Consider the following 26,625-nt stretch of genomic DNA (forward strand, 5'->3'; position numbering starts at 1 on the left):
AGTGTGGAAGGTCAGGGCCAACACTGTTTATTCCCCCAACTCATTGTCTTACTACCCCTGGCCTAAAAAGTTGAAATGATAAGAACACAATGATTTGGGCCCAAACTCGCGTTTATATGTGGAGGTGGAAAAGAGTCATAATCATCAGGAGGGGAAACTGAGGCAGACCACAGGAGGAGAAATCCAGAAGGTCATCGGGCCCAGGACTCTTTCTGGAGGCTCAGAAATACCAGGATTCCAGGAGGTCTCACAGCATAAAAGGGGCCTGACTACATTAGCTGGTAGTAGCCAGGATGGGGGGGGGGGGGGTGATCAGGCAGCTGCTGAGAATGCATTTATATCCTAAGAGTCAGCATCCTTGGGCAGGCCAGGAGTGGGCAGGAGGGCCCCTACATCGTCCCCACGGAGAGAGATCCAAGGGGCTGAGGAAAGAGGAAGAGGGGAGGTCATCAGAAGCTCGGAAATCCTCTGGGCTCCTGACTGCCCCTCCCCCACGTGTGTGTATGTGTCCCTCCGTCTGTCTTTCCCAGCCTCTGTCTTATTCCACAGGTTTCTGTCCCGCTCTGAGTCTCCGTTTCCTCCCTCCAGTCCCCACCTCTCTGAGTCTCTGTTCCTTTCTGTCTACATCTGTTCCCACCCCACCCACCCCACCCCACTCCACCCCGCCCCCCGCCCAGGACTGCGTCACCCTCTCTTCTGGGGTTTCTGTCCCTGTCTCTGAGGCTCTTCCCTCTTCCTGCTCCACACCTGGCAGCCCGTTTCTCATCCTCCTCCATAGCAGAGCTCCGCCTGCAGCCGCCGCCGTGAGCAGTAAGAGGCCAATGACGATTCCAACCACTGGCATCGAGGATTTGGCTGGTGATTCTGCAGCCAGAGAATGATGTGAGATGCTGAAGGGGCCCTCCAGCCCATCTGCATCAGGCCAGGGGGACTGGGCGGTCTCAGTGCCCCCTCCCCAACCTCAGAGATCCCAGCATCAAGTCCTGGGGGAACGGGTGTGGGGTGTGGGGTGTGGGCGGAGGGAAAGCCGGCCAGCTGATGTCCTACGTCTGGGCAGAACGCCCCCCCGTGTTGCCTACAAGAACCGGCCGTAGCGAGAGGGGTCTCCGGCACCCTGGCCAAGGGGACCTGTAGCGGCAGGGCGTGTGTCAGAGAGGCAAAACAAGCACAGGGCAGTAGAAGGTCAGGTTCGTAGAGGACTGGCAGTCGCTGAGCCATAAATGGTCAGCCTCAGTGAGGACCGGCAGCAGCAGACAGCAAATGACCAAGCCTAGCAGCGGCAGGAGGGAGGGTGGTTCGGCTTCCGGAGGCCTGTCCACACTGGTTAATGAGGGGCGGGACTCGTGAGTTCCACCCAGCAGCAGCAGCAGCAGCAGGCCGGAAGGCAGACAGGCTCGGGGAGGGCAAGCGAGACAGGACAGAAGGCCGCCAGGCTTTGGAGGAACTGGCGGCAGCGGGGCACAAGGCAGTCAGACTCGAGGACGCCGGGCGGCAGCGTGGTGGAAGCCGGTCACCCTCGGGAAGGGCCGCGACAGCAGGGGGAGCAGAGGCCACCAGGAGGCGGCAGGCAGCGTCATCGCGCGGCAGGACAGCTCACCCAGCTCCACAGTGAGGGGCTGCGGCAGCCCCGCGTGCTGCACCAGGCAGCGGTAGTGGTGCTCGTCGCCGCTTTTGACTGTCAGTGAAGACCAGGCGTGGAAGGAGCCGTCGCCGTTGGGGCCGAAGTCACCCTCGCCGGAGCCGGCTGCCAGCCCGTTGCGGAGGAACCGCAGTTGGAGCTCCGGGGGGTAGAAGGAGAAGGCGCTGCAGGTGAGCACAGAAAAGCCGGGGCTGCCGGGGCGGGCCTTCAGGCGCATGGAGGGTGGCTCTGCAGACGAACAGGCAGACGGACCTAAGCCTCGAGCCCGGGAGCCCCTAGGGCCAGAGCTGGCGAGGGGCTGGACAGGGACATACCCGGGCCTCCATTCCTTCCAGGACGCCCAGCACGTCCCACCAGGTGCCCTGCCCCGAGCCTGCAGAGTATAGTAGGTAAAGGGATCTTCCTGGGGGTGGGGGTCGGGGGGGGAACCAAGCTATCCACAGTGAAGGTATCCACCTCTCGTCCATGCCTTCCTACACTAGACGCGTACACAACAGGACATCAGTCATGCGCCAGACGCTCTTCTAGGCACTGCGCACACAGCAGTGAACGAGAGAGACAAAAGCCCTGGTCTTCGCGGAACTCACGTTCTAAAGGAGGGGAGAGAGGCAAATATGTGTGTGCAAATAAACGAACAGGAAATAGGCTGTGAAAGTGTTGTGATGAGCGAAAAGAAGGCAGATCCTAAGGTCATTAAAAGAGAGTGAGAGGGGGGCGCCTGGGTGGCTCAGTTGGTTGAGTGTCCGACTTCGGCTCAGGTCGTGATCTCACGGTTCGTGAGTTCGAGCCCCGCATGGGGCTCTGTGCTGACAGCTCGGAGCCTGGAGCCTGCTTTGGCTTGTGTCTCCCTCTCTCTCTCTCTCTGCCCCTACCCCGCTCATGCTCTGTCTCTCTCTCAAAAATAAATAAACATTAAAAAAAAAAAAAAAGGTAGTAAGAGGGTATCATGAAAAATATCATACCAGTGCATTTGAAATGTAAATGAACTGGACGCCTAGGTGGCTCAGTCGGTTAAGCATCCAACTCTTGATTTTGGCTCAGGTCATGATCTCGTGGTTTGTGAGATTGCGCCCTGAGTGGGGCTCTGCACTGACAGCACGGAGCCTTTTAGGATTCTCTTTCCCTTTCTCTCTGCCCCTCCCCTGCGTGCTCTCTCTCCAAATAAATAAATAAACAAAAAAAAAATTTTTTTTTAAGTTGTTAATAAAATAAATGAACTGGACAAATTCCTAGGAAATACAACCTTCCAAAACTGACACGAGAAGAAATTAAAAAATTAAGTAGTCCTATAATGATTTCACAATTTTAATCCATAATTTAAACTTTTCAACAAATAAATTTCCAGGTCTACATGACATCATTGGTGGATTCTTCAAAACAACCAAGAAGCAGATCTACATCTAATTTTTTTAAGAGTATTTATTTATTTGGAGAGAGAGAGAGAGAGCAGGTGTGCAAGCAGGAGAGGGGCAGAAAGAGAGCGAGAGGGAGAGAGGGAGAATCCCAAGCAGGCTCCATGCTGTCAGGGCAGAGCCTGACATGGGCTCCGTCCCACCAACTGTGAGATCATGACCTGAGCTTAAATCAAGAGCTGGACACTTGACTGACTGAGCCACCCAGATGCCCTAGATCCACATCTAATCTAGGAAAAAGGCTCTACTGCAGTTCGGGAAGGGGGGGGAGCAGGGGGACAGGATGGTGGTGGTCTTGCAACAAATTATGCTGGGTCAACTGGAGATCCGTGAGGGACAAATGAAACTTCATCCCTTGCCTCACACCATTACCTGCAATCAACTCAAGATGTATCATACAGCTATATATGAAAATTACTTATCAACCAAGCCTCCAGAAGACATAGAAGAATACCTTCATAACTTTGGGAAAAGAAAGATTTCCTAAAGAGAACACACACAAGAGCTATAGATAAAAGATGGATGAGTTGATCTTCATAAAAATGAAGAAATTCTGTTCATCAAAAGGTTTCATCAAGAGAGTGAAAAGACTGGGGCGCCTGGGTGGCTCAGTTGGTTAAGCGTCTGACTTCAGCTCAGGTCATGATCTCACGGTTCGTGGTTTGATCCCCGCGTCGGGCTCTGTGCTGACCGCTCAGAGCCTGGAGCCTGCTTCGGGTTCTGTGTCTCCCTCTCTCTCTGCCCCTCCCCCGCTCAGTGCTCTGTCTCTCTCTGTCTCAAAAATAATAAATAAACATTACAAAAAAAAGAGAGAGAATGAAAAGACAAGCCGGACACCGGAAGACACTCTGTTTCCAACAGACCATCTGACAAATCCAAAGGACTCACACCCAGAATATATTAAGAACTCTAATAAGAAAAAAAGATAAAAATTCCAACTTAAAAATGGGCAAAACACTCAAACAGCCCCGCCCAAAGAGCAGACACCTGACTGGCCAGTAATGTGCAAAAGTATACTCAACATCACTAGTCACCACCTCATTTATCTGATTTATAGATATTTATCTGATATATAGAGATACAGATATAGATATATATATATATATTTTTAGTACGCTTCATACCCAGTGAGGAGCCCAACACAGGGCTTGAACTCATGACCCTGAGATCAAAAACCTGAGCTGAAATGAAGAGTTGGGACGCTCCACCGACCGAAGCACCCCAAATCTGATTTATCTGATTTTGCCAAATCATGTGTGAGATTCTCATTTACCCTGAGAAACATGAAAAACACACCACAATAAGATTCTGCCACACACCCGCCAGAATGGTTACAATTGAAGACAGACAATAGCAAATTCTGGCAAGTCTGTGAAGCTCCTGGAATTCTCATACATAGCTGGCGGGATTATAAAATTGGTTCAACCTCCTTGAGAAAATGTTTAGCACTACCTATTAAGCTAATCCGATGCCTACACTATGATGCAACCATTCCGTGCATGGGTATTCAGTCAAAAGAAATGTAACTACACATTCGTATCAAAATACATATATAAGAGGGACGCCTGGGGGCGCCTGGGTGGCTCGGTCGGTTGAGCGGCCGACTTCGGCTCGGGTCATGATCTCACGGTCCGTGAGTTCGAGCCCCGCGTCGGGCTCTGTGCTGACCGCTCAGAGCCTGGAGCCTGTTTCAGATTCTGTGTCTCCCTCTCTCTCTGCCCCTCCCCTGTTCATGCTCTGTCTCTCTGTGTCTCAAAAATAAATAAACGTTAAAAAATATATATATATTTAAACAAATAATAATAATAATAATAATAATAATAATAATAAAAAAAGAGGGACGCCTGGGTAGCTCAATCGGTTGAGCATCTGACTCTTGATTGTGGCTCAGGTCATGATCCCAGGGTCGTGGCATGGAGCCCAGCATTGGGCACCACAGTGAGCGTAGAACCTGCTTGGGATTCTCTCTCTCTCCCTTTGCCACCCCCCCCCCAAAATAAAGAAAAATCAAAAATAAAAAAAAAATTAAAGGTGCATCTGGGTGGCTCAGTCAGTTAAGCATCTGACTTCAGCTCAGGTCATGACCTTGAGGTTCTTGAGTTCAAGTCCCTCATTGGGCTCCACATTCACAATATGGAGCCTGCTTGGGATGCTCTCTCTCTCCCTCACTCTTGCCCCTCCCCTGCTCACACTGTCTCTGTCGCTCTCAAAATAAATAAGTAAACTTAAAAACATTCAGAAAGACATGTACAAGAATGCTCATTACAGCTTCATTCATTAACAGCCCCAAACTGAAAAGAACCATTCATCGATGAACTGTGGTATGAACCGCACAGTGAAATACTACTCAGCAATAAAAAGCCATCAGCTACTGATACACAGCAACAGAGAGGAGTCTCATGACACACACACTTGAGTGAAAAAAGCCAGACACAAACGAGCACATGCTCACAGTTCAAATCAGTTCAAAATCAGGCAATGCTATGGTGATAAAAATCAGGTCCGTTGTTACCCTTGGGAGGTATGGAATGGGAGAGGGCACAAAGAAGTGCTGGGGTGCTTCTGAGGTGCTAGGAATGTTCTAGATCTTGGTTCGCAGGTACATGGGCATCCATAAAGCTTAATCGAGCCATGTACTTGAGGTACATAAGCTACACCCCAATAAAAAAGAAAAAAAACACTATAGTGAAGTGTTGGACACTATAGTGATTGAATGGACAAAACAATGGCATGGGGGGGACAGTAATGGGGGTGGTAGGGGGACACACTTTAACCAGGGTGATAGGGCCCTGCTGAAGGAGCTGAAGTCCAAAATCAAACCGAAAGCATGAGAAGGACCCAGTCATGGCAGGATCCCAAGGAGGAGAAGTGCAAGCAGAGGGCACAGCAGGTGCAAAGGGCCTGAGGAGGAAAAGAACCTGACATTTGGAGGAGGGGGAGAGAAGGCCACCACGGTTGGGTGTTGTGAAATTGCAATGGTGGAAAGCAGCCGGACCCAGCTACCTGCAGAGACTGTAGGCCGTGGAGTAGAGGTTGGATTTTCACGTAAGACGAGAGAAACGCTAATGGACATTTTTAAGCAATGGTGGGCTAGGAGCTCATTTATGTTTTAAAACATAATGGCTCTGTCAGTTAAGCAACTGACTCTTGATTTCGGCTCAGGTCAAGATCTCACGGTTTGTGAGATCGAGCCCCAAGTTGGGCTCTGCACTGACTGCGTGGAGCCTGCTTGGGATTCTCTGTCTCCCTCTCTCTCTGCCCCTCCCCTGCACGTTCTCTTTCTCTCTCTCTCTCTCTCTCTCTGTCAATAAATAAACAAACTTAAAAAAAAAAGAAAAAGACATTCCTCTGACTGCTCAGGAGACGGTGTACACGGAGGGCCAGGATGGAAGCTGGGATTGCAATATGGGGACACTGACGACAAAAGAGCTCGAATTCCTGCCCTTGAGGATTCCCCAGACATGCGCAGAAGTACAGCTCAGAGTGTGTCTGTGCCCTAACGGGGGTCACACAAGGCATTGTTCGAGTCCAAAGGAAGCAAGTGAAAAGGCTCCTGGGCCACAGGAAAATCTTGCCGGCTGTGACACCAGAGGGACCCAAAGGGCAATGGCAGAGGTGGACCAGATGGAGAAACGTGAAGCCAAGGAGGACGGAGGAGGCCTGGCCGAAGAGCCTGAGCTGTGGCCAGAGGTCTCTGAGGGCCAGCGGAGTGGGACAGGAGTAGGGAAGGAGTGTGCCATGTAGGGGAGGAGCTGCAATGGGGCGACTGGAGGCTAGGAGGCCAGGGAAGGGGCCGGGGGAGGAAGGGGAGGCCCGAGGTGAGGGCGTGGGGATGGAGAGCTCCGTGGGGGTCAGAGGCGCCCCCGGAGGGTGCTCACCCTTCCACTCCAGGTTTCCGCGGCCTCTCTCCAGATGCCCCAGCAGCCGCTGGGGGCAGGAGTTGAGCAGGAAGGTCCTCTCCTTGCTGACCGCACCCGCCTCCTGCATCCACCTCTTACTGATGGTCTCAGTCTCGGGCCATTCCCCACTCCAGGTGCCCAGCTTGGGGTCAAAATCCATGAAATCCTCGCCATTCAGAGCAAACTTGGCCACGGGCACCGAGGCATTGTCAGGGCCCAACTCACAGCCCAGCAGGCCCTGCAGGGTGTAGGGACCTGGGGTGCCCAAATACAGGTAAGTAGGACCCAGGAGCAGGGGCCCCAGCCCCTCCTCCCTCAGACCCGAGTCCAGACCCCCAGCCCCTCCTCCCTCAGACTGGGGAGTCCAGGCCCCCCCCCGCCCCTCCTCCCTCAGACTGGGGAGTGCTGGCCCCCAGCCCCTCCTCCCTCAGACCCAGGAGTCCAGGCCCCCAGCGCCCTCCTCCCTCAGACCCAAGAGTCCAGGCCCCCAGCCCCTCCTCCCTCAGACCGGGGAGTGCTGGCCCCCAGCCCCTCCTCCCTCAGACTGGGGAGTCCTGGCCCCCAGCGCCCTCCTCCCTCAGACCCGGGAGTCTGGGGCCCCAGCCCCTCCTCCCACAGACCCAGGAGTCCTGGCTCCGGGCCCCCTCCGCCCTCAGACTCGGGGATCCTGGTCTTACCTCCTTCTCCCAAGGCTTTGAGAGCTTCAAGAAAGAGTTCCTGCTTGTTTCTCAGGTCTGTTGTCTCCTTCTCCCAATACCAGGACACCTGGTTTTCCCAGACCCAAGCCCCACACGGCTCGGCCTGGGCCCGCAGGTTATTGTAGCTCAGGTATTGCTGGGGTCCCAGCCAGCCTGATACCCAGAAGGCAGGAGTCCCGGGGGCAGGAGAGGACACAGCGGTGAGGTGGTACAGGAGGGAGAGATGGCTCTCTGCTGGAGAGAGACAGAGGTGAAAAGAGCGTTGGGGGGGATGGACCTAGACTGGGGGCAGGACGGATACCCTGAAAGAAAACAGACTCAACCCCAGAGAGGAGAGACAGACCAGAGAGCGGGGAGACAGAGGCGAGGAGGGCCGGACCCAGAAGAGGGGGGCGGTGGTGAAGACAGATTCAGAGAGAGGGAGACAGACTTGCTGGGGGACAAACTCAGAGTGGAAGACAGATCCAGACCGTGGAGGACAGCCTCAGAAAGAGGAGGATAGACTGGGGGAGGGGGACAGACCGGGGCGGGGAGCAGACCCAGAGGGAGGGCCCCGGTCCCGGCGGGGTGGGGGGGGGGGGGCACAGTCAGAGCGAAGCGAACAGGTGGTTCTCAAACACAGCGACCGAGGGAGGAAGAAAAGTGATACGGTGACAAGTGGCGAGGGAGGTCGTGTCCCGCCCGGGGGAAACCTCAGACTGCTCTTCCTTCGCCCCCTTCCCTCCGACCCGGCAGCCGCGGCCCCTCACCTGCGCGCAGTGTCGGCAGGAGGAAGAGCAGGAACCCGAGCCCCCAGGGCTGAGGCCGGGGGACCCCCATCCTGAGCGGGAGACCTGGGGCGGGAGGGGGCGCGTGACTGCTCCGGACCCCCGCCCCGCCCCCTCCTCCCCCAGCTCCCGAGGGGCTCGGCCACCACGCGCGCCCGCGCCTGTGGGCCCCGGGGCTCCGCGACCGAGCCTGGCCACCGCGCCCTCCTCCTCGGTGAACTTTCACCCTTAATTTGATCCGTTTGGGTTAATTAATTACAGAGCCTGGATAGGCTGAGAGCCCTGTCTCAGAGCTCGGCCCCGCCTCTTCCTCCTCCCCCAGAGCCTGGAGTCCAAACCCCAGCCCCTCCTCCTCAGACTCGGGAATCCCGGCCCCCAGCCCCTCCTCCCTCAGACCCGAGAGTCCAAACCCCAGCCCCCTCCTCCCTCAGACTCGGAATCCCGGCCCCCAGGCCCTCCTCCCTCAGACCCGACAGTCCGGGCCCCCAGCCCCTCTTCCCTCAGACCCGAGAGTCCGGGCCCCCAGACCCTCCTCCCTCAGACCTGAGAGTCCGGGCCCCCAGTCCCTCCTCCCTCAGACCCGGGAGTCCTGACCCCCAACCCCTCCTCCCTCAGACCCGAGAGTCCGGGCCCCCACCCCCTCCTCCCTCAGACCCGGGAGTCCAGGCCACCAGCCCCCTCCTCCCTCAGACCCGGGAGTCCAACCCCAGCCCCTCCTCCTCAGACCCGGGCGTCCTTACCCCCAGCCCCTTCCTTTCTGAGACCCAGGGGTCCGCGTCCCAGCCCTTCCTTCCCCAGAACCAGGAGTCCCGGCCCCCAGGCCTTCCTCTCTCGGACCCGGGAGTCCAGGGTCCCCACCCCCTCCTCCCTCAGACCCGGGAGTCCTCACCCCCAGCCCCCTCCTGAGACCCAGGGGTCCCAGCCCTTCCTTCCCCAGAACCAGGAGTCCCGGCCCGCCAGCCCTTCCTCCCTCAGACCCGGGAGCCCCTGCCCTAAGGCCCCCTCCTCCCTCAGACTTAGGAATCCCAGCTCCAGCCCCTCCTCTCTCGGACCCAGGAGTCCAGGGCCCCAGACCGCTCCGCCCTCAGACCCGGCAGTCCCGACCCCCGCCGGTCCTCCCCTGGGCCTGGGCCCCAGCCCTGCTCACGGCAACGAAGTTCCCTTCCCGCCTGCAGCCTTAGCTGGCTCCCGTGACTGGAGACCCCAGTTCCTCTCTCACATCCTGTCCGGAGACTGCTCCCTGACTTCAGGAATATCCAACCCCGCCCCTCAGCTGCCGGGCACACCCCAGGCCCTGGGCCCAGCCTCTGAGTATTTCTCTCTGCCTCTCTCTTGAAACTTTTTTGTTATTCCCCCCACCCCACCCCCCTCTGGGGTCCCTTTCTCTGTCTCTCCCTGTCTTCTTATTTTGAGGTGTCAGCCACCCAGCAGATTCATGACAAAGTTGACGAGCAACACTGTCAGAGTTGCTCCAAACTCTGGAGGTTTCAGTGGGTCCCCTTCTTCCCCTTCTTACCTCCTTGTACAACACCGCCGCTCCCCTCTCCCCCACCCACCCCCCCCACCTGACTAGCTCTTGCTACAGTGAAAGTTCTCTAAACACTTCTATATTTCCTCCTTGGAACCTGTCCCCGATGTGTCCCCTTAAAGTGGCCCTCCGCTTCTTTAGTATCTTCTGATGGGGCCTCAATAACACAGTCCCAATATACATCGCTGTGGTGCTGAGAGGCCCCCTCCAGTCTCCTACCCCAGCCCACACTGCCGCTACAATTATACTGGAATGTCCTCCGCTGTACTGGAATGTTGTGCAGCCTCGGTATGTGTATATGCATACATAGAGAGAGGCTTATTTTAAGGAATTGGCTCATGTGATTGTGCTGGCTTAGCAAGTCTAAAATTTGAGAGGGGTGGCTGGCAGGCTGGGGACTCTGGAAAGAGCTGCAGTTCAAGTCCCAAAGCAGCAGGCTGGAGAGCCGATCTTGCAGATGGAATCCAAAGACAGTGAGCTGGCAGAGATCCCTCTCGCTTGCGAGGGGCGGGGGTCAGTTTTCCAGCTGATTGGATGTAACCCACCCACATTCTGGAGGCAACTCCGCCGTACTCAAAGCCCACTGATTTCAGTGTAAATGTCACCCCAAAACACCCTCACGGAAACATCCAGAGTAATGTCTGACCCAACATCTGGGGCCTGGGGCCCAGCCAAGTGGACACACGAAATTAACCCGTACACACGGTACATCTGTGTTCAACTTCGCGCGAGGAAACTGTGTCCGTTTTCCTTTCTCTCCCTGGTCCTGCTAGAAAATCCACTAAAATCCACCCTGAGGGGCTTCCTATGATGCTACTGAAGGATCCTGGTTGCAGGTCCCAGAGAATCCTATTATAGCACCCTTGGTTCTTTCCTAAAATACCCTGAAAAACCCGCCATGCCCAGCTAGCCCCTCTGTGTCCCTAGGGACCTGGCTATGTATCCAGGGGAACATTCCAGCAGTTCCCAGGGCTCTCATTTTAAAGGCCTTGGGACCATGGGGCACCAGGATGGCTCAGTCTGTTCAGTGTCCGACTCTTGATTTCGGCTCAGGTCATGATCTCATGGTTGGTGAGTTTGAGCCCCATGACGGGCTCTGTGCTGACAGCGCGGGGGCCTGCTTGGGATTCTCTCTCTCCCTCTCTCTTTCTCTGCCCCTCCCCCACCCCCCTGCATGCTCTCACTTGCTCTCTCTCAAGCTTACACACACACACACACACACACACACACACACACACACACACACAGAATAAAGGCCTTGGGACCAAAACTAAGCAGATTAAATAATAAAATAAAGGCCTCAGGACCATCATGTGATGTTCCTTGGACCCTGATATAAAATGGCCAATGTCTTGGGACAGTGCCCCCCAGGACCTGCTTTACATTTCCTTGGGGCTTGAAAACCTTCGGCCTGGGGTCCTGCTGGTGCCCTACTTTAACACACGCTGGAACTCATGTAAAGGCTCCCTGAGCCCTAACATGATGTCCCTGTAGTCTTACTCTGAGGCCTACTGGGCCATTAAGATGGTCTCGAGGTCCCATGGCCGTGCCCAGCACCCTGCCACACCGCCACTGGAACCACACAGCCCTGCTACAATAACTCGCTTTAATGCCGTGTCCCTGGCGTCCTGCCGGACCATTGCCAGAGGCCCCTACTTTGCCCCGGGGTTTCTGATATCTCAGCTCCCCACCCCCATGCTCCCTGGGTCCCCTGATAAAATCCTGAGGCCCAGTAACAACGTCTTCAACAGCCTCTGGCTAATCTCTCCCAGAGTCGGCCACCACCACCCCACCCCCCCACCCCAGGGATCCAGCTAAACCAGTCCTGAGCCCTCACCTTGCTGTGATCCACTCCATGAACGCCACAAAGTGCTGTCCGCCCGGGCCCCTTCTCTCTGCTGCCGAGCCTGTTCTAAGTCCTTCCGTTTGTTTCTGTTGTAAGGCTGAGCAGGGCTCCCCCACATCCACTCCTGGATTCTCTCTGTTATTATCTCTCACCAGGCCCCGTCCTATCCAGAACCTCCCCAGAAAGACTGAGATACAGAAATATAGAAAGATGATAGATAGACAGACCCACCAGCAAGAAACGTCCCGCGTTTCCCAGGGACTTCTGTCAAGTCCTTCCCCCACCCCTCCCCCACCCCAACTAGGTGGCGACTCCCCAGCCTGGGGAGGGAACCACCCTCGAGGGACCCGAGATGCCACTCAGAAGGGGCCCTGGGGTCCTGTTACATGGCTGTGTGTCTCCCTTTTAAGTCCCTGGGTCCTACTTTAATGGTTAAAACATCCTTCTAGAGGGGCACCTGGGTGGCTTGGTCAGTTGAGCGTCCGACTTCAGCTCAGGTCATGATCTCAGGGTCCGTGAGTTCGAGCCCCGCGTCGGGCTCTGTGCTGACAGCTCAGAGCCCGGAGTCTGCTTCAGATTCTGTGTCTCCCTCTCTCTCTGACCCTCCCCCGTTCATGCTCTGTCTCTCTCTGTCTCAAAAATAAATAAACGTTAAAAATAATGATATAAATAAATAAATAAATAAATAAATAAATAAATAAAAAAAACATCCCTCTAGGGGCGCCTGGGTGGCGCAGTCGGTTAAGCGTCCGACTTCAGCCAGGTCACGATCTCGCGGTCCGTGAGTTCGAGCCCCACGTCAGGCTCTGGGCTGATGGCTCGGAGCCTGGAGCCTGTTTCTGATTCTGTGTCTCCCTCTCTCTCTGCCCCTCCCCTGTTCATGCTCTGTCTCTCTCTGTCCCAAAAATAAATAAAAAACGTTGAAAAAAAAAATTAAAAAAAAAAAAAACAAAAAAAAAACCATCCCTCTAGAGGGGCTCCTGGGTGACTCAGTCCGTGGAGGAGTGGACTTTGGTTCAGGTCATGATCTCGTGGCTCGTGAGTTTGAGCCCCGCATGGGGCTTCCTGGTGTCAGTGCAAACCCCGCTCCGGATCCACTGTCCCCCCGTCTCTGTCTCTGCCCCTCCCCCGCTCACTCTCTCTCAAAAATAAATATTAAAAAATTAAAAAAAAAATCCTCCTACAATTCTCTATTGTTTAGGACCCTAAATAATGCCATTAGAGCCCTGGTGACAAGCCCTTGGGCTCCCGCCGCCGTGCTCCTGGGGCTCTCCTGCCCTGTCCCTGGGGACTTCCACAATGCCCACACCTTGCTCATCTGCCCTTTAGCTCCTGCTAAATGTCCTATTGATTGTCCCCGTGACACTTCCCAGGGCCCTACTCTAATATTCACTGGGTCCTGTCACAAAAAAGCCTTGGTTCCTGTTCAAATGTCCCTGTGTCCTGCTCTCCCCCTGAGCACTCAAAAGGTCCCCTGTGAGTCTTCCCTCATAGGACCATGAGGGTCACCAAAATGGCCTCAAGGTGTCCCCTCTACTCAGGGTCCTTCCAGGACTCTATTAGAATGCCTCATGGGGTGCCCAGGTGGCTCCGTCACTTGAGCATCCGACTTCAGCTCAGGTCATGATCTCGTGGTTCGTGAGTTCGAGCCCCGCCTCGGGCTCTGTGCTGACAGCTCGGAGCCTGGAGCCTGCTTCGGATTCTGAGTCTCCCTCCCCTACTCACGCTCTGTCTCTCTCTCTCAAAAATAAATAAATAAACATTAAAAAAATTTTTTTAATAAACATTTAAAAAAAGAAGACTCCCTCCATAAAGAGGAAGGAAGGAAGAAGGAAGGAAGGAAGGAAGGAAGGAAGGAAGGAAGGAAGGAAGGAAGGAAGGAAGAAAGGAAAAAGAATGCCTCATATCTCTACCATTAAGTCTTTAGAGTCCTGCTAAAGCATTCCAAGGGCCTGCTAGTCTGTGTCCCCCAGAACCATCAAAGTGCCCTATGGGCTCTGAGAAAATCCCTGCAGTCTTTCCCCCATGTGTCCCAGCATCCTGCTTCAGTCACCATCCTCAATGGCCCTAGTTCATTGCATTTATTTCCTGCTGCCGCTGTAATTAATAACTCCAAACTCGGTGGCTTAAAACGACACAAAATTTTGATCTTCCACTTCTGGAGGTCAGACGTCTAAAATGGTCCACGGGACTGGTTCTTTGTTGAGGCTCTGGGAGGGAGAATCCGTTTCTGGGCCTTTTCCAGCTTCTACAAGCTGCCAGCCTTCCCCAGCTCATGGTCCCTTCCTCCAGTTTCAAAGCCAACAATACAGCCATTTTCTCTCCTTTCTGTTACTCTGTGCCTGTCCGTCCATCCACACATCTCTCTGACTCTGATCTCCCCCCTCCCTCTTTTAACACACTTTTTTATGAATTATTTTTAAGTTTATTTATTTATTTTGAGAGACAGAAAGAGTGGGTGCGAGTAGGGGAGGAGCAGAGAGAGAGGGAGAGAGAGAGAATCCCCAACAGGCTCCACACTGTCGGCGCAGAGCCTGACTCAGGGCTCGAACCCATGAACTGTGAGATCATGACCTGAGCTGAAACCAGGAGTTGGATGCTTAACTGACCGAGCCACCCAGGTGCCCCACGTTTTTTTGTTTTTGTTTGTTTGTTTTTCTTTTTTTAAAAAGTAATCTCTACACCCAACATGGGGCTTGAACTCATGACCTGGAGAGCAAGAGTCACATGCTTTTCCGACTTGAGCTAGCCAAACACCCCCTCCTTTTTCTTAAAAAATTGTTATTAAACATGAGAACTAATGCTTTTCTCTGCCTGTTTGAGAAACAAACCCGTGACATTGATGTTGTTAGTTTCACATTCTACCCAACTGAACTAACCAGCCCCCCAGCCCCCACCAGACCCCTCTTATAAGTAAGTACTCTCCTGATTACATTGGTCCCCCTGGATAATCCCAGGTCATTTCCTCATCTCAAAATCCCAAATTTAGGGGCGCCTGGGTGGCTCAGCTGGTTAAGTAGCCAACTTCAGCTCGGGTCATGATCTCATGGTTCGTGGGTTTGAGCCCCGCGTCGGGCTCTGTGCTGACGGCTCAGAGCCTGGAGCCTGCTTCGGATTCTGTGTCTCGCTCTCTCTCTGCCCCTCCCCTGCTCACGCTCTGTCTCTCTCTCGAAAATAAATAAAACATTAAAATTAAAAAAAAAAAAATCCCAAATGTAATCATTTCTGCAAAGTCCCATTTATCCTACTGAGGTAACATAATCACAGGTTCTGTGGGATTAGGGCATAGACACCTTTGGGGGACCACTGTCCAGCCTAGCACAGTCACGAAGGATGCCCTTCCTTGCCCCTGCTAAAATATCCTCATTCTGAGCTCCTCCTCCCAGGTTTGGCAGTGAGGTCTCTCAGTTGGCCAGAACATTCCCCATAACGTCCCTGTTTCCTGTTACAACAAAGTCCTCAAGGTCACTTGGTACCCACTGGGAGTCTCTTCTAGGTGTCCCGGGGTCTTGCTGTGTCTTCAGGGGCCATTTACAGCACCTGCTGGCTGTCCCTTCTCATAGTCCCAGGTTCTTGCTCTAATGATCCTGCCTCTATGCCCTCTAGAACCCCTGGGGCTCACTATAAAGAATAGAAATATATTCTTTCTATAAAGAATAGTGTCCCCAGGGGCCCACTCTAAAGAATAGAAAGTCCAAGGCAGGACCAGTTACTTAATTTGCGGGGCCTGGGGCAAATGAAAATGAGGGGCCCCTTGTTCCAAATTCAAAGACAGCTCAAGCAGAGCATTGAATCCAGTGTGGGTCCCTTCTGAACGATTGCTTCAATCGCGTGGGGAGCTCATCAGGAGACCTCCTTGGCCCTGGAGACTGTGTCTGCCCCTGCACCGTGGTGCCCCCTACTGACCCCAAGGGGCAATCACACATGAGTTCAAAACCAAATGCTGCCTGTTCCAGGTTGGCCTCTCTGAGCCTCCGTTTCTTTATCTATAAAATGGGAACAAGTGTGCCAGCCTCAGAGAGGCTTCAGCGAATCAAGAGTTTGGCATTATGTTCCTAACACTTGTTCCCCCTTTTTGGTTTAAAAAAAATTTTTTTAATTTATTTTGAGAGAGAGCGAGAGAGAGAGAGAGCAAGCAGGGGAGGGGCAGAGAGAGGGAGAGAGAGAATCCCAGGCAGGCTCTGGGCTGTCAGCGTAGAGCCCAATGGGGGGCTCTAGCTCACGAACTGTGATATCATGAGCTGAGCCGAAACCAAGAGTCAGACGCTTAACCGAGCCACCCAGGTGCCCCACTTGTTCCCCTTAATGTACCCCGCCACCCCACTCCCAGTTGCTGTTAAGGTCCCAGGGATCTCAGACACCAGGCTGAGGATTTGTCTTGCTCACTCTTGCATTCCCAGGGGCCAGCACCGTAAATCTATGTAGAATGAATGGTGGCAATAACGAATGACCCGGGGCTGATTTGGTCCCTAAGACGTCTGGAATGGCTTTGGTGTCCTGTTAGAATGTTCTAGCAGAAGCTATGCTGTAGGCCTCTGTTATAATATATCATAGAGCTGGGACCTACCAGTATGTCAGATCCCAGGATTTTCCCATGATGGGCTCGGGGCTGTGCTGAAATATGGCAGCAGGGACCGCTCAAACACACCGGGAAGCCACTACAATTCGGTTTCCCCGGACTCCACGCACAGACCTCCGGACCAGTTAAACGAATTCACGAATAACCACCGCTACACAAGGAACGCTCACGGGCTGGCTAGGATATATCCCAGGTGTACTGCAACCATTAACAGGGCCTGCTACAGGACCCCTGAGGTCCTGCTGTTAGAGAATACAAGGGGCTGCAACAGAGTAGCTACCATAGAATATTCCTTGGGGCGCCTGGGTGGCTCAGTCGGTTAAGCGTCCGACTTCAGCTCAGGTCATGATCTTACGCTCTGTGAGTTCAAGCCCCGCGTCGGGCTCTGTGCCGACAGCTCAGAGCCTGGAGCCTGCTTCGGATTCTGTGTCTCCCTCTCTCTCTGACCCTCCCCCGTTCGTTCTCTCTCTCTGTCTCAAAAATAAACATTAAAAAAAAAAAATATTCCAGTGGCCTGCAGCGAGAGTTGCATGGCTATGATACATTGTGATACCGCCAAAAGGTGCCCTGTTTTCCTGTAACAGGCCTGATGCCTGCTGTCATCATAAGCCTAGTACCCTGCTATGAAACTGTGCCTGCAGCTAATTTCTCTGAGAAATGGCTATGCCATGGGGACCTCCTGCTAAATGCATGCAACAGAGTATTCTAGAAGCATGCTAAAATAGATTCAGGGTCCCATGCCAGCCCACCTGGGCTTGCTATCATGGATGCAGGTTGCACAACCATATACTTGATACCTCTGGGGCCCCCTGTCAAAGACTCTTGTCCTTGGACCTTCCCGGAGGGACCCAGGGCCTGCCACCCTAAGATAGCCTGGGGGCCCCTCTCGAACAGGCTCAGGGCTCTGGAATAATTACTTCCGTCACAAGTATGACTTATTAGAATTACTTCTACTCCATTAACACACGTGAGCATGTTTCCTCCTCCAATAGGGGAGAGAGGCAAGAACCCATTTTACAGATTAGCAAGCTGAGGCTCTGTGGTTGCCGGGAGGGGCGAGGTGGATCACCTGCTAACGCGTGGCAGGGCAAGAAATCAGAACAGAGCCTGCGGTCATAATGCTGCCACTTGGAGGCATGTGCTCATGGTCACTTCTTCCGGTTACTCCAGGCCTTGTGACCTTTGAGATTTAAATCCTATGGGATTTAAATCCTTGCGGGATTTAACTTTAATTCGGTTCCTCCACTAGACGTGAATTGAGCGCTTACAGCCTGTCCAGGCGCCGGGGATGCAGAGATCCTTGCCCTCAAGAGTTCACATTCCAGCGGCTACTAGGTAAACAAACATGCAATATCGCACAGGATTTGTACAATAAACATACAAACATGCAAGAAATGGGCCTTATCGGTCTCTGTAGGACAGTGAAGCAGGGAACGGTGGCTGGGAGGGGACTGGGAGGGGACCGGAGGTTTTGCCAGAAGGGACGAGGTGGTGAGCCTGAGGGCCTATGGTGGAAACCTGAGCTGAGAGCTTCCAGACCCAGGGCACAGTCAATGCAAACGTCCAGGGGAGTGAGCAGGTCTGGCGGAGTGAGGAGGAGGGACAACGATGGGCACAGGGCAGAGCAGAAGCCCTGAGGCTGTGATGGACTTAGGAGCTGTCTCTGCTTGTCACCCGATTCTAAAAAGGGTAGACGCCGTGGTGACCTCTCTTTGGACACAAGTAGTGCGGATCCAGGGACTCTCTCCTTGGTCTTTGCCACCTGACCCACCAGGCCCGGCAGCGCGGTCCTTGAACGCACACCAGGCAAGCGCCCCACCTGCAACGAGGTGGCCTCACACGGCGGGGTGCCAAGGAGACAGCCCAACGACCGCTGGGAGGGACATGGGAGCGAGGTTGCTGTTGTAAACACGGCAGCCCCACCCCAAACGGAAACACCTGTGGGGGGGGGGGCGGCCTCCGGGAGCAACCTCACCACCCTTTCTGGGTCCCAGCCCCCCCCCCCCCCTCTCCGCAGGGTCTCTGTCCTCCAGCGTGGGGTGGGGCGGGCTCCGCAGGCTGAAACTCCGGGGCGGTGCCCCCCTCTGACCTGTCCCTGCCCCTTCCTGCCCTCTTTGATGCGGCCCCACTTCCTCTGGCAGGAACCCCCGCCCTTACTGGGTCTGGGTAAAAAGGAGCCGCTGAGCCGGTCCGGAGAGGCGGCGTCCCTGGAGGTGGCAGCTCCTCTCTGCTCACGGCCCTGTCTCCCAACCCTTGTACCAGTGCTGTGGCTCAGTCCCTGGTACAGGTATGGGGGGCAGGGACGTGTGGACCCCAGCAGCACCGGGCCCCAAGGGGTGAAGCCAGGAGGTGCCTCCATCCCTGCCTATGATTCGGGTGAGGGTCTCTCCAGATTTGGGAAGTCAATGCCGTCTGCCCCTGCCCCTCCTGCCTCGCTACCCTTAGTTCTATCATCCCTAACTTTGTGTGTTCAAGGTCCGTCTTTTTCTGAAATCTGTCACTACCTGTGGTCTCCGTCCTTGTTCAGAGTTCAGCTGACCCCTGTCCTTATCTCTGCAACTGATGGCTCAAGGTCCCTCTCCCTTTTCCCAGTTTTTCTGGATCACAATGCCTTCCACTGCTACCCTCAACCTTTCTCCCTTCCCCGTTTTCCCGATACTCAAGGTCACTGTCTGGCTAGATCTCTTTTCCTGCAATTTTTTTGGTCTTTCCTTGCATTTGCCTGACCCTGTCCCCATTTCTCCCCAACTCCAATTTCTCTCCTTCCCCAAGGCCACCCCAACACGGTCTCACTTCCAGGGGCTCCCTAAGCCATCTCCGAGCGGCCTGCAATTAGGGGCTGCAGAGGTGGGTTCCAGCCTGGCTCCAGCTTGGCCTCACTATACCACATGCCTTCAAAGCCAATTTCCTTCGATTTTCAGGCAAAGGAAGTCTCTAGAACCTTAGGCCTGGAGCTCGGCTACTCACTGAGGGGAGAAACTGCCCCCCTCAGATGAGTTTGCTCATCTGCAAAAGGGGCCTGGTGCTGGCCCAGGAGGGGGCAGTGGGGTGGTGGCTGCCAGGCTTCCCTGGGCCACTCCTTCACCCGGGAGACAAGAAATCCCAGGTTGAAGTCAAGACCCCCGCAGTTCAGAAAGAGGCAGCACAGAACTCTGCAAGCCCACCGACCTCCCCCCACCCCACCCAGACCCAAGGGTGGCTGCTTCTTCCTCCCCCCTCCCAAGGAGGCCAGAAAGGGCCCAGACCGGAGTTGAGAACCCAGGGGCCTACGCCCTCACTCACTTCCTCCCCAGAGACTGAGGGGTGAGGGGGGGACACGCCCCGACCAGGTAGGAGACTTTACTTACTCCGACACCAAGAGGTGACATGGACCAAAAGGAGGCCCAGAAAGGGAACAACATCTTAACACAGGTTCATATCTTCACCCAGAGAGACGAGAACAGACAGGAAGGGTTTGGCTCCCAGTCCCACCCACACATAAGGGGGTCCAGAGGATGAACGAGAACCCCGTGTTCCCATCAACCCCAATTCCCAGGGACAATCCCTCTGCTAAAGGCGCAGACACCCGGAGCCAAGCCCATGACTGGGAAAATAACTTTATTTTCTTCGGGGGTGTGGACAGACGTCTAGTCTCAGAACTTCTGGAATTGCTTTTTGGTGCCAGCGGCCTTTGTGACTTTGAGCACGTTGAAGCGCACAGTCTTGCTCAAGGGCCGGCACTCGCCCACTGTGACAATGTCGCCGATCTGGACATCCCTGTGGAGGTGGGCAGGGGCTGTGTCACACGCTGGGCTGCCCCACTCAGGCCATTAGAGGCCAAGGCCTGTCCGCGTGAGCGCCACCAAACCTCATCCCAGCTCCAGCTTCCAATCCCACCTGCCCCCAGTCACTGTTTACGGAACAGAGCGTGCAAGGCACTGAACTCAAAGCCGTGTAGAGGACACTCCAGCCCTTCCAAGGGGCCTCTCAGGGCAGAAAATCGCCATCAACCCTCTCCACCTGACACACACAGGGGGTTCCTGAGGACATCTGCTGGCTTCCAGCGGTCTCCTCATACCGTCTCCTATGGTTTCCTGCCCACACGGCAGCCGGAGCGCCCTGTGAGCCCGGGGCCACGTCCCAGGGTCACTCGGACTCGGGTGCAGACCACCCCCGCCTCTCCACCCGGGAACCCGAGGGCCCGCCATGTTCACCTGAAGCAGGGGGACAGGTGCACGGACATGTTCTTGTGGCGTTTCTCAAAGCGGTTGTACTTTCGGATATAATGGAGGTAGTCCCGGCGGATGACAATGGTCCTCTGCATCTTCATCTTGGTCACCACACCTGGGGGGAGGGGACAGATGGTAGGTCAGCCCCCCTGGGAGGGAAGGGGAGCCTTGGGCCGCCCAGAACAACGCTGAGAATTGGGCTCCCAAACCCTGCTTCTGACATCAGCCGTGCCAAGTGGCTTTCTCAGCAGTGCCCGCGGTGGGCATCGGAAGACCATCGTGAGAAGACATCACCTGCCAGCGCCCCCCTCACCCAGGAATCCAAGCGTCCCCCAGATGCAGAAGTCCTCACTCACCAGACAGAATCCGCCCTCGGATGGAGACGTTACCAGTAAAGGGGCATTTCTTGTCAATATAGGTGCCCTCAATGGCCTGAACAAGGGAGAGAAAGGAGTGAGCCTGGCACCTGTAGTTCCTGAACAAAATAGGGGGTGTGGCCTTAGGTACACAAACTACAATTCCCAACGGCCCCGGGAACTGCCACTCCGTGGGTACCCACGTGGGAGGACACTGGGGTCTCCTTCCTTCTGAGTCTCTCCAACCCCCTACCTCCTTGGGCGTCTTGAAGCCCAAACCGATGTTTTTGTAGTATCGCGGGAGTTTCTCCTTGCCAGTTTCTCCAAGCAGGACCCTCTTCTTATTTTGAAAGATGGTTGGCTGCTTTTGGTAGGCACGCTCAGTCTACGTGGATGGGGAACAAGCTGGTAAGCTCTCGGAGCCAGCAACCTGGCCTGGAAAACCTCCCCAGAAACCCCCAAATCCCACCCTCTCCAGCCTTTACTCCCTAAACGTCAACCTCCAAAACCTGGATAATAACCATCTACAACAGTCACACCAAGAGTTGAGTTCAGCCCCCAACTCTGAACCGGAGTTACCTCCGTATTTATGCTCCAAAACACTTCCCATCACCCGAATTCATTCCTTAAAACTCAGACAGAAACAATAATTCCTCTAACAACCTGTACACCTTTTGGCAAAGATTCTCCCAGACACAAGGGCGCCCACTCAGGATTCTCTCCTACGATATACACGACTTCAGAAATAAATACCAAAACGATGGGCTTCCTGGATTAACCCAATGGCCCAAGGCCTCCAGAAATACCTCTCATAAGGCTTGAGCCTCTCCTAAACCCCACGTGGGGGAGACCCTAGTATTTACGCGGTGCTAATTAGAGTAATTCACAGACACGCGCCCTCTGCCCGAATTAACGTCTGGAAAATCGAGGCCGCCCTGCATGAACCCCCAAACAGGGGCGCGGGTCCTTCTCTCCAGGACGCGCCCGTGACGCCGGGACTGGACCCCGCCACCTCCGCGGCGGCCCGGAGCCCGCACCTGAATGTCCGCCATCTTCCCGGCCGCCTGGAAAAAGGAAAGCCGCGGCGGCGTCCGGGTTTCCTTATCGACCGCACAGGGGCTAGAGAGGAAGTGACGAAAGGGGGCGGGAGCACGGTTTGGGGCGGTGCCTCGGACGCGACGGTGATTGACAGGAGGCCCAAACACGGCCCGCGATTCGGAGACTGCAGGGACGCCCACAAGACGAAGGGCCGAGGGTCGGGAAGCGGCGGACGCTGTCTCGCGAAAGTCAGGCCGCGATTGCGCTGGGCGCCCTAGTTCACGTTGGGAAGGCAAGGCCAGCCTTGAGCCTGCCTACATTATCGCGAGAGTTACAGGGAGGCGGTCAGCGTTCGGCGGGGCTAAAATCACGTGGGATTTGAGGACCGCGTGGCTTCGTTTCTGTAGAATTCAAACGCGATGCGGTGGCGGCCATCTTTTTGCGGGGCACGCGGCTGGAGGGTCTTAGGAGCTTGGGTAACGGCACCGCCGTCTTTGTGAGGGGCGGGCGTTAACCAAGAGTGGTTTTTTGTTTGTTCAAATTTAATGAACGTTGTTGTTTCATTCCCAGACAATGGTTTCGCGAATAAAAACCCTTCTGCTGATGTACCAGCACTGTCTGTAACAGCACTGTTCAGAACTTTCTGCAATGATGAAAATGTTCTGTATCTGCACCTCTCAGCACCTGGCCCCTGACACTTGAAATGCGTATGAGACTGAGGACCTGAATTTTTAACTTTGTTTAATGTTATTAGGTTTAAATTTAAATAGCTACTTGGAGCTAAGCCTATGGCATTGGGCAGTGCAGGTCTATAATTGGATACTTGTTATTTATTTTTTTGTTCGAGAGTTTATTTTTAAGTAATCTCTAAACCCGCCCAAGGTGGGGCTCAAATTAACAACCTTGAGATCAAGAGTTCCATGTTATACTGAACCAGCCAGAATCCCCCTTATTTGTTATTTTATATACATTCTTAGAAAGCAAAGTCTTACGAAACAGGGTGTGTTTTTTTTGTTTTTTGTTGTTGTTTTGTTTTTTTAGATTCAACTGACAAAGGATTGCTATCGGGAGAGTCCAAACCCTCCCTTGTCAATTTGTGTACTTATCCTGTAGCGTGGGGCACGGGTGCAGGACATTTGAAGGAGCTAATCCCTTGTGATCTGGCTCTTGTCTCCATTTTACGCTCTTAGAGCCGAATGCTCTTTTCCTCCTCTAATTTACATCTACATCTAATTTTTTAGAAGTTTATTTATCTTGAGAGAGAGCATACAAGCACTAGTGGGGGAGAAGCGGAGAAGGAATCCCAGGCAGGCTCTGAGCTGTCAGCACGGAGTCCCATGAGGGGCTCAATCTCACAAACCTTGAAATGATGACCTGAGCCCAAATCAAGAATCAACCTACTGAGCCCCCCGGGCGCCCCTGAAGGCAGGAATCTTTATCTGCTTTGTTCTCCAGAGCATCTGGCAGCTGTCTTATACTGGGTGCCTAATTTATACTTGTGGACTAAATCACTAATGAATGAATGGAGGATTGGGGGATGTATCAAAATGTCCACCATTACAGGCAGCCGTATAAATCACGCCATAGCTCCACCTTGGAATATTCTGCAAGCACTTAATAAACGTGAGGTAGATCAATCGATCCAGAGGTGAAAAGATTGCCAGCTATATTTTGGGTTTTTTTTTAATTTTTTTTCAACGTTTTTTACTTATTTTTGGGACAGAGAGAGACAGAGCATGAACGGGGGAGGGGCAGAGAGAGAGGGAGACACAGAATTGGAAACAGGCTCCAGGCTCCCAGCCATCAGCCCAGAGCCCGACGCGGGGCTCGAACTCACGGACCGCGAGATCGTGACCTGGCTGAAGTTGGACGCTTAACCGACTGCGCCACCCAGGCGCCCCTATATTTTGTTTCTAAGTTTGCAATTAGTTCTGAATAGGTATTTCATGCGCATGGTACAACATTCAGAAAGAACAAAAAGCGAGAGGTGCCTGGGTGGCTCAGTTGGTTAAGCCTCTGACGCTTGATCTTGGCTCAGGTCACCATCTCCCCATTTGTGAGTTTGAGCCCATCGGGCTCTCTGTTGTCAGTGCAGTTCCTGCTTCTGCCCCTGTCTCCCTCTGCCCCTCCCACACCCTCTCTCTGTCTCTTTAAAAAACAACAAAACCCACAAAACTGCAAAAATGAATGGCTCTCTCTCCTACTCTTCTCCCCAGACACCCACACCCAGTTTTCCTCTCTAGAAGCAACTGTTGTCATCCTGCTATCAGCTTGCAATGTGTCTTCCAGACTACTTTACCTTCAGATGAATTTATACACGGACAAAGCAAACTGCAGAGCAAAAGGCATAGTATGACCCACAAAGTCAATAACAAATATGTATTGACAAGCTATGGGATGACTGCCTTTTCTACAGCTGGGTACTGTGATATAATTGTGGACTATATATATTTGTGGGTATCACAGACTGCCTTGTTCAGTAATGTAGCCAAGAGTTACATATGGTTATTTACATGTAATCTGAGTGACTGGGGAGGGGAGGGGGGGTGGGGGGTGCAGCTCGGTGCCAGAGCCAGTGCTTCCAGGTCCTGGGTTCCTGGGTTCCTGGGTTCGAGCCCTGGCAAGTCCAACCACTGGCTCTTCATTCTTTTTTTAATTTTTTTTTAATGTTTATTTATTTGAGAGAGAGAGAGTCAGTCAGAGTGTGAGCGGGGGAGGGGCAGAGAGAGAGGGAGACATAGAATCCAAAGCGGGCTCCAGGCTCTGAGCTGTCAGCACTCGAACTCACACATTGCGAGATCATGACCCCAGCCAGAGTCAGAGGCTTAACCAACTGACTGGCTTTTCATTCTTTTTTAAATTTTTTATTATTTCTTTAATATTTACTTATTTTTGACAGAGAGAGACAGAACATGAGTGGGGGAGGGGCAGAGAGCGAGGGAGACACAGAATTTGAAACAGTCTCCAGGCTCTGAGCTGTCAGCACAGAGCCTGACACGGGGCTCGAACTCACAGACAGCGAATTTGTGACCTGAGCTGAAGTCGGACGCTCAGCCAACTGAGCCACCCAGGCGCCCTTGGCTCTTCATTCTTTAAGAGATACAGATTAGATTTAAATTGAATAGAATTTAAAACTCAGTTCCTCACCCGCCCTATTCATATGTCAAGTATCCAGAAGCCACATGTGGCTTGCATATTAGAGAAGATTCATAACACTTTTATGAACACAGAAAATTTTGTTGGATGGCCCTGCTATAGAGAAATATATGTGTGTGTATATACATACATATGTGCACACATATGTGCATATATGTATAAGTATAAATAATAGTCTTATAGTCTTTAAGTTGTTTAATAACTTCAGAGATGTAAACGCTACAACTTACAAAAACCAATTAAAAAACTTAATTACTTAAATTTCTTTTGCACTTAATAGCTTTGTGAGTTCTGAAACATTTTATTGTTGTGGTCATCCGTACACCCAAGGCGGGGCTCGAACTCACAATCCCAACATCAAGAGTTGCACGCTCCACTGACTGAGCCAGCCAAGCTGTCAGGGCAGAGCTGGATGCGGGGCTGGGGCCCACGAGCTGTGAGATCATGACCTGAGCCGAAGTTGGGCGCTTAACCAACTGAGCCACTCAGGCGCCACTGAGTGAAACTTTTTTTTTTTTAAGTTTATTTATTTTGAGGGAGGCAGAGAGAGAGGGAGAGAGAACCAGTGGTGGAAGGGCAGAGAGAGAGGGGGACAGAGGATCTGAAGCAGGCTCCACACTGATAGCAGAGAGCCCGATGCGGGGCTCGAACTCATGAACTGTGAGATCATGACCTGAGCCAAAGTAGGACGCTCAACAGGCTGAGCCACCCAGGAGCCCCCATATGAAACATTTTTAAATGTAGTTGTTTCCAAAAAAATAAATAAATAAAAAATAAATGTAGTTGTTTCAGTCCCTTTGACGGTAGCATTAGAAGGGAGGGACTTTTCATTTTTCTGTTTTAAAACCTTCTATATTCCACCCCACCCCCCTGCAACTGACCTCATAGTAGGTTTATTTTTTTACACTTGATCTTAGCCAAAAGGCCGAGAAGCGATTAGGTTTATTTTTTTAAAGAAAAAAGTAATTTCTGGTGTGTTTGAATAACTTGATAAAGATTTATTATATTTAGTTAAAAAAAAAAAAAAAAGCAGGCCTCAGAGTTGTTATCTGCAATGTGTGGTAAACTATGTACAAAAGTGAGTTAGAAAAAAGCCTGGAAGGAAATGCACGACGCTGGCCCTGGTGGTTTGCATCTCCAGGTGGTGAGATTAAGTGTGATTTCCTCTGGTTTTTAAAATGCTCAGTATTTTGCAATTTGCTCAGAATAACTGGTGAGATTTTGATGATAAGGGAAAAGGGAAAAAAATACTGCTTCACCGTGAAGGGGGTGGGGGCAGTTTGGAGATATTTAGCTGCACAGCCTTTAATGACCACAACCCACAGTAGGAAGTACATTGTGCACTGTGACCAAACAAACACCTGTTTCTCTCTCCTCCTCTTCCCTTCCTTCCTCTTGCTTTCTTTTTTTCTGAGTTTATGTATTTAAGTAATCTCTCTACCCAACGTGGGGCTCAAACTCACAGCCCTGAGATCAAGAGCCTCATGCTCTTCCGATTG

General features: G+C 53.1%; 2 protein-coding genes and 1 non-coding gene across 5 annotated transcripts; all 3 read right to left on the bottom strand.

The window, feature by feature from the left end:
• Window positions 1-93: 93 nt before the first annotated feature.
• On the bottom strand, window positions 94-9,694 carry FCGRT (Fc gamma receptor and transporter). Of its 3 annotated transcripts, none has more exons than XM_058706347.1 (7): window positions 9,563-9,694; window positions 8,398-8,481; window positions 7,628-7,879; window positions 6,930-7,205; window positions 1,598-1,867; window positions 748-864; window positions 94-422 (listed from the first exon to the last, which is right to left on the bottom strand). In XM_058706347.1, exons 2-7 carry the CDS (start codon window positions 8,465-8,467, stop codon window positions 343-345), a joined length of 1,065 nt encoding a protein of 354 aa, XP_058562330.1. In that variant the 5' UTR covers window positions 8,468-8,481; window positions 9,563-9,694; the 3' UTR covers window positions 94-342. The 3 variants fall into 3 exon arrangements, with proteins under 3 accessions (XP_058562330.1, XP_058562329.1, XP_058562331.1); XM_058706346.1 differs by having other exon boundaries at window positions 7,628-7,882; XM_058706348.1 differs by lacking the exon at window positions 9,563-9,694 and having other exon boundaries at window positions 8,398-8,750.
• A 10,252-nt stretch (window positions 9,695-19,946) lies between these two features.
• On the bottom strand, window positions 19,947-22,114 carry RPS11 (ribosomal protein S11). Its single transcript, XM_058707172.1, has 5 exons — window positions 21,970-22,114; window positions 21,186-21,317; window positions 20,933-21,008; window positions 20,562-20,691; window positions 19,947-20,124 (listed from the first exon to the last, which is right to left on the bottom strand). Exons 1-5 carry the CDS (start codon window positions 21,982-21,984, stop codon window positions 20,001-20,003), a joined length of 477 nt encoding a protein of 158 aa, XP_058563155.1. The 5' UTR covers window positions 21,985-22,114; the 3' UTR covers window positions 19,947-20,000.
• Window positions 20,790-20,875, bottom strand: LOC131500503 (small nucleolar RNA SNORD35). The gene has a single exon (XR_009256318.1). It is a non-coding gene; the product is annotated as a small nucleolar RNA SNORD35 (small nucleolar RNA).
• Window positions 22,115-26,625: the final 4,511 nt, after the last annotated feature.

The sequence above is a fragment of the Neofelis nebulosa genome, chromosome 17, assembly GCF_028018385.1.
Source record: "Neofelis nebulosa isolate mNeoNeb1 chromosome 17, mNeoNeb1.pri, whole genome shotgun sequence".
NCBI classification, from domain to species: domain Eukaryota; kingdom Metazoa; phylum Chordata; class Mammalia; order Carnivora; family Felidae; genus Neofelis; species Neofelis nebulosa.

What these genes read in the sequence shown, in the direction of transcription:
- RPS11 (XM_058707172.1), bottom strand. An exon ending in GCTTCAAGACGCCCAAGGAG is followed by an intron (nt 21,009 to 21,185) that starts GTAGGGGGTTGG and finishes TCCCTTGTTCAG; the next exon opens with GCCATTGAGGGCACCTATAT. An exon ending in CACCTGTCCCCCTGCTTCAG is followed by an intron (nt 20,125 to 20,561) that starts GTGAACATGGCG and finishes CCACCTCCACAG; the next exon opens with GGATGTCCAGATCGGCGACA.
- FCGRT (XM_058706346.1), bottom strand. Translation starts at nt 8,467, where the DNA reads ATGGGGGTCCCCCGGCCTCAGCCCTGGGGGCTCGGGTTCCTGCTCTTC. An exon ending in CCTGCCGACACTGCGCGCAG is followed by an intron (nt 7,883 to 8,397) that starts GTGAGGGGCCGC and finishes GTCTCTCTCCAG; the next exon opens with CAGAGAGCCATCTCTCCCTC. An exon ending in GCCCCTCACTGTGGAGCTGG is followed by an intron (nt 865 to 1,597) that starts GTGAGCTGTCCT and finishes CTCTGGCTGCAG; the next exon opens with AATCACCAGCCAAATCCTCG.